Source organism: Antrostomus carolinensis, unplaced genomic scaffold (genome assembly GCF_000700745.2).
Source record: "Antrostomus carolinensis isolate BGI_N321 unplaced genomic scaffold, ASM70074v2 scaffold8491, whole genome shotgun sequence".
NCBI classification, from domain to species: domain Eukaryota; kingdom Metazoa; phylum Chordata; class Aves; order Caprimulgiformes; family Caprimulgidae; genus Antrostomus; species Antrostomus carolinensis.
The window spans coordinates 11,912-17,593 of record NW_010296260.1 but is presented as its reverse complement, the minus strand read 5'-3'; the positions used below and the strand labels follow the sequence as shown (position 1 = coordinate 17,593).

At 50.9% G+C, this 5,682-nt stretch overlaps 1 protein-coding gene across 1 annotated transcript in view; it reads right to left on the bottom strand.

Moving 5' to 3' along the window:
- Positions 1 to 3,546: 3,546 nt before the first annotated feature.
- The window catches only part of MRPL21 (mitochondrial ribosomal protein L21), a 13,991-nt gene continuing 11,855 nt past the window's right edge, over positions 3,547 to 5,682 (bottom strand). The window contains exons 5-6 of the mRNA XM_010178213.1: positions 4,428 to 4,531; positions 3,547 to 3,788 (exon numbers count right to left, since the gene is read on the bottom strand). Coding sequence (XP_010176515.1) covers positions 3,724 to 3,788; positions 4,428 to 4,531 — 169 coding nt within the window. The 3' untranslated portion in view covers positions 3,547 to 3,723. The remainder of the gene's footprint in view (positions 3,789 to 4,427; positions 4,532 to 5,682) is intronic.

Below are 5,682 nucleotides of genomic sequence, written 5' to 3'. Positions count from 1 at the left end.
CATCATGTGGGTAATTTAAAACTCACCCAGACAGAGCTCTGGAGACGCTGCAGAAAGCCATCCCGCAGGATGGGCAGCACGGGCCGTTTCCCCTTCACTCACGATGATGAGCATGGAGTCAGGATGTGAAACCCAAATCCAAGCACCTGGAGGCTGCAGGGTTTGCACCCGAGCAGCTGTGCCCATCGCATCCTGTCAGAGGGTTTAGAGCAGCATTAGCCCTTCAGTGATTGAAACCTCGCTCCAAATCCAACTCTTGCAAGTGTCTGTATTTGAGGGGGAGGAAAAAAAAACCCCGCAGCCACAAAGGAACTGAGGCGCCGTGATCCATCGCTCTTCAAACGGCGACGGATGAGGTGACGGCCAGCCCCGAGCTCACTGATCTCTCGAGCCGCAGCACGTGGGGTTTGGCCAAACATCTCCCTTTGCTCCTCTGCAGAGGTACCACAGGGGGAGCGAGGGGTTTCTGGGGGCACAGCACGGTCTGTCTGGGATCCGAGAGCAGCACAGCCAGGAATCCCCACGGCTGCACCCGGCGTTCATGTTCAAAACGGGGGGAAAGAGCAACGTGAGGCCAAAGCGGAGCTGGCAGAGAAGCAACAGCACCTCCCGACCACTCCAGGCTGGCGAGGACACAACGCTGCCTTATTGCAGAAAATGCCAGCGCTGCAGAGCCCGTCGTCCTCCTGCCGGGGAGAGCAGCAGCGTCCCGCCGACGTTCTTCGAAAGCACGAGAGAGAAACCAGAACAGGCAGCGGCTTTGTGGCCAGGGGCAGGGAGCGGGCGCTGGGATCCGGGCCTGGCGCAGAGCAGACGGGTGCTCTCTGCCCCGGCTCCCCGGGCAGCGAATCCTCATGGACACCAAGTCACAGGGCACCGAGGGGAGAGCGGGGGGACACCCACTGCGGGTCAGCCAGGGCCTGGCTCTGATCTAACCCACGGCGACGCCCCATCTTTGGAGGCTCAGGGCAAAGCGACTCTCCAATCCCACCCTGATCTGACGTGCTGCCCAACACGATGCTTTGTCCTAACAGATAAATTTCCACTATGAATCAGTGCTTAGGGGGAGGGAGAGGAAAAAAAAAACAACAAAAAAACCCCCCAAACCCAAAAACCTGGTTTGTTGAGAAATTTCTGCTCTCTAAGTGCGGCAAACCACGTTTAGCAGCCAGAAAGAGGATGGCAAGTGGCCGCCCCCAACTTGCAAAGCCAAATGGAGATTCGCAACTTCACGCCAGGGAAGAACTGGGGATTTCTGCTTCTGCTTGGAACGGCAAAAAGCTTTTTCTTTACATTCCCCTGAAGAAAGTGTCAGAAATAATCCACTTTTGCCTCAGTCTGAATGTATCATTTCAATAAAACCTCAATATTTTGCTCTAATTTTATAGTATAAAGTTTTCAAAACAAAAACCAGTGCTGCTTAATGTTGGTTGAATTTTCCCTTCATTTTTCTCCTCCAAAAATGCTGTGAAGCCCCCTAATTTCAGAGAGCATCTCACTTGGATTAGAATCACATTTCCCAAGGTTTTTTTTAGGGGATCAGTTCTACAGATCAGCTTAAGACATTTGCTGTTTCTTTTGAACCAACACTGGGCTCTTCCATATTTCTGAGCCTTGAAACAGAGACTTGTTATTTTTGAGTGTTTCTCCATAACAGGGAAGGACAAAAAATTCCTCCCCACATCCTCTCAGAGCCGAGCCACGGACGCTGCCTCTCAGCCCCAGCACTCACATGCCTTAGGGAATCCAGAAGAACTGTGAGGATTCCAGTACAACCCCTTCAGATCCCAGTACAACCCCAAACAGCCTGGAACGGGGGTGCCAGCACCGCCACGGGCCTCACGCCAGCCCACAACACGCGGTGACGCGGCGCTACTGCCGGGATCTGCGGTCCCAACACGGAACCGGAGCCACCTTTGGGAGAGGGGGGAAGAGGTGGAAGGTGATTTTGGAAGAGAGGACCCCCCCCACTGCCTTCCATGTGTAAGAGCTTGGAAACAAGGATGTAACCATCAAAGCTGGACGCAGAAAGGTCCTGACCTTCGTGTTACCATCGGTTGCTGAAAACCCAGGTGTCCAACCTCCTTGTGCAGGCAGCAGGGAAGGAACAGCATCTCCCCAGGGCTGTTCCTGCCAGACTATCCCAGAGGGAAGAGATGAGTCAGCCTCCGCAGATGACCATCTCTCTCCAGCGACTAGAGAACCAGCTTAACCCAGGCACGCCTGGACCTTTCTCTAGCTGAGACCAGGCGAGATGAAACGCAGCCTGAGCCATCAAGCTTGCTGCTGATGGCACCTAAAGTGATCTCCTGAAGGATTAAACAGACTTGTGAGATTTGAAACAGGACAAGACCCAGATATAATTATGTTCAAAAGGATCATTTCCTTCAGTACAGGGTTGTGGGCAACCTTGGTCCTACGAAGGAGTCACAGTGGGGATGCACAAGGAGACCTATATACGGACCTTCCTCGGCTGGTGTGAGGAAAGTATGACAAAGTGAGCAGGGCCCACTCACCACTTCTCACGGCAGCTGCAGGGAATCTGGTAGCTACCCTGAGAGCCTGCTGAAAGCTCCAGGAAACTCTTCCTGGTCATTTTTACAGCCCAGAAACCTGTGCAGACCTTGGCTGAATAAGCCTGCGGAATCTGGCCTTCCACATGCCGCTCAGTAAGTGACCATGCTTAAATTCCAAAGTGGAGAGGAAATACTGAGATCTAGACATGAAAATCTACTCAGTAGGTCAAACACCAAGCCTCTGAAATAGGCACAAAACCACTCCTGAGCCACTGGTGTCTGTTATTTTGATGGTATTCTACACACAGACAATTTATTGCTATGCAACAGACTCTGCGGCTCACCTTTACGAGGATAATTTCTCAGCTGCATCTCCCATGGCCAATCTTCAAGAAGGATTTTCACCGCTAACTGGGATCCTGCAGTCCTCTTGTTTCACTGCTCTCCTCAGCCCAGTGTTTGCCGAGGGCTGCACTGTACCCCAGGATATTCCTGGAAGCTGTACGATGCCAGGAATGATATGAACAGAGCAGCAGGGCTTTTGTCAGGAGAGGAAAAGGGGCAGGGGGCAAAATTACACTTAGCACTCAAAACACCTCACCCATTTCCAGCGATGTAACTGCAGGCTGTGGAGAGCAAGGAGTGTTTGCAGAGGGCAAACAGCTCACCCAAAACCCAAACACGCCTGCCTCTCTGCTGGCCTGAAGTGCACCCGCAGTTCCAGGGCAGGGAAACTTGGAAGGACACAAATAACTCAGCACAACAACAGGCTCTTTAAATTGACTAATTATACACACAGATTCTGCCTTCCAGGCTCAGAGCCTGACCTTGGGGACAGGGGAGGCAGATGGCCCTTTTCTTCCACAGCCAGAGAAGCCCAAAGTATTTTAAGACACAGCTGAGAGCCTGAAATCCTAAAGCACACAGAGAGGTGTGCAGGCAAAAGCAGACCCAGTTGGCAGGACACAGCCTGAGAGCTAGCAATGGATCCCGGGCTGTTTAAAACTCCTGACAAATAAACACCAACAAGGCTGAAATAATAGTTTAAAAAAAATATTTCATTTTGATTTTTTTTTTTAAAGTACATATAGATTTACATTTCCAACAACAGCAGGAAGCCCAGAACTTTCCAATGACAAGACAGTTTTATTTCTGTAATTGCCTAAAGCAACAATGAACCCAAACCACACAACACCCGATCAATCCATCACGACAAACAGGGGAAAATCTCTATGGTGTTTATCCGAAGGACAGTCTGTGGGTGCACGATGACTGAAAAAGAATGAAGAGAGGAAAAAAAAACAAGATCAGATGACAGCACAAAACTGTGTGTACCTTTCGAAGGCTCCTGCTTGCTCAGCTACGTTAGCCGAAGGCAAGCCAAGGCGTGACGGTGCCCAGGGGTGGTGCGCTGGCAGGACAGCTGCATACCACTGGTATGGCATGAAGGAGAGGTCCAGGCAGAGCTCCCCTGGGACTGTGTCAGGCTGGTCAAGGTTTTAGCACCCATTCTATAAAAAACAGCCATAATTTTTCCCTCTCTCAGTCATATCTGGGAAGGGGCGGTCACTTGGTAACCAAAAAGCCTAGCCACAGGATACTGTCAGGACCTGCTGGTTTCTGTGATTGCATATCCACGATGTAAGGCTTTGGAAAGGAACAAGATTGCTTTGCTGCCCCAGATATTTTTATCAGCAAGGCTATCTAACAAAGAGTGCTGGACTGAGGGAGTGTGAAGTCACCGTGCTCTGAATACAGCGGCACACCTGGGGCAGTGGGCTGGTAGAGAGGTGCTGTGCCATCGGGGTCCTGGGTGGATGAATCTCCCTCCCCAGGCGCTGTCCTTGGGTCACGATCCCCCCCTCTCCCAGGCCCAGCAGGGAAGGAAGCTCTGTATTCTTTGCATCTTACTTTTCTTCCTTTGATAGTTGTGCCTCTTCCAAAAGCGCATGTTGATTTTTGGCCACGATTCTGTCTTTTCAATCACAGTAGCCTCCACACGGACGAGATCTTTCCTTAAAGATAAATGTGAAAAGTTTTAATTCTTTACATTCTCCTCCTATAGGTGAGTAGGTTCCCGGGGAAAAGCGACACACAGATAACACGTCCTGCCTTCCAGAGCCCAGATCCACAGGAATGACAAAGTCACCATGGAAGGAGGGAAATCTGTCAGGCTGTTGGCTTCATGGTGCAAAAACAAGAGCCTCAAGGTGCTGTATGTGGATCAGCCAAGTGAAGTGAGCGTTTGCAGGGCAGCACCTCTCCATCACGTGAGGGGTAAGATCAGAAACAGCAAAGGAGCCAGGAGTAAGACAAACCTGCAGGAACTTGAAGGATTAGAGTAAGAGAAATGCCCCTGGCACATTCACACAATCCTATGTGTCCTACTTTGCTCATGGTACAGGTTAAACCCACCCATGGTCCCTCCTGTGCTATGCTGGTCAATCCAGAAGTCCTTCCTCCTTCTCTAAAGCATCCCAGACAGCTGGAGGAAAGTCTGCTCACCTTGCTCACCTGAATAAGTCCCAGCAAAGGCTCAGTGAAAAGAGAGTTGGGTCACTGTTTGCAGCAGGAAACACAGCTAATTGGCTGCTGGAGCAAGTCACTTCTCCTCCCACATGCCTGTCTCCTGCCTCCCACTCTTGGTCTGTCCTGCGTGTTTACCCCAACTTGGAAGAGAAGACAGGGACTCACTGAGGATATCGTGTGCTGCTCCCTGCCCCGCAGCTGGGGGGGTTCAGGTTGAGTGGTGAGACCACTCAAAGACTCCAGTTATCTCTAGATCTCATTTCTACATGTGGAAGATGTAGTAAACATCTTCCTTCCCTGAGGATGGAGATCAAGAGAAGAATATGGCCCATAACTTCCTTCACAGGTGAGTAAAATCACAGAGTAATTCATCCCTCCAGACTTCCTTACCACCACATGCAAACACACCTCCTGCCCAGGCAGGGGTTCTGCAGAGCTCCGAGAGAAGGAGTCACACTGAAGTTAGAAGGAGAGTTCTGGGATTTCTAGCTGCTATCTGAAAAATGACAGAGCTGGAAAACAAGGTGGTCTGAAGCTCGTGCTGGAGGCCCAGCTACCTGTCTGCACAACAACTCCTCTCTGGGAGGATACGTGCCTGCAGACAAGAGCCAGACTAAAGCTTTAGTGTGTGGTTTTA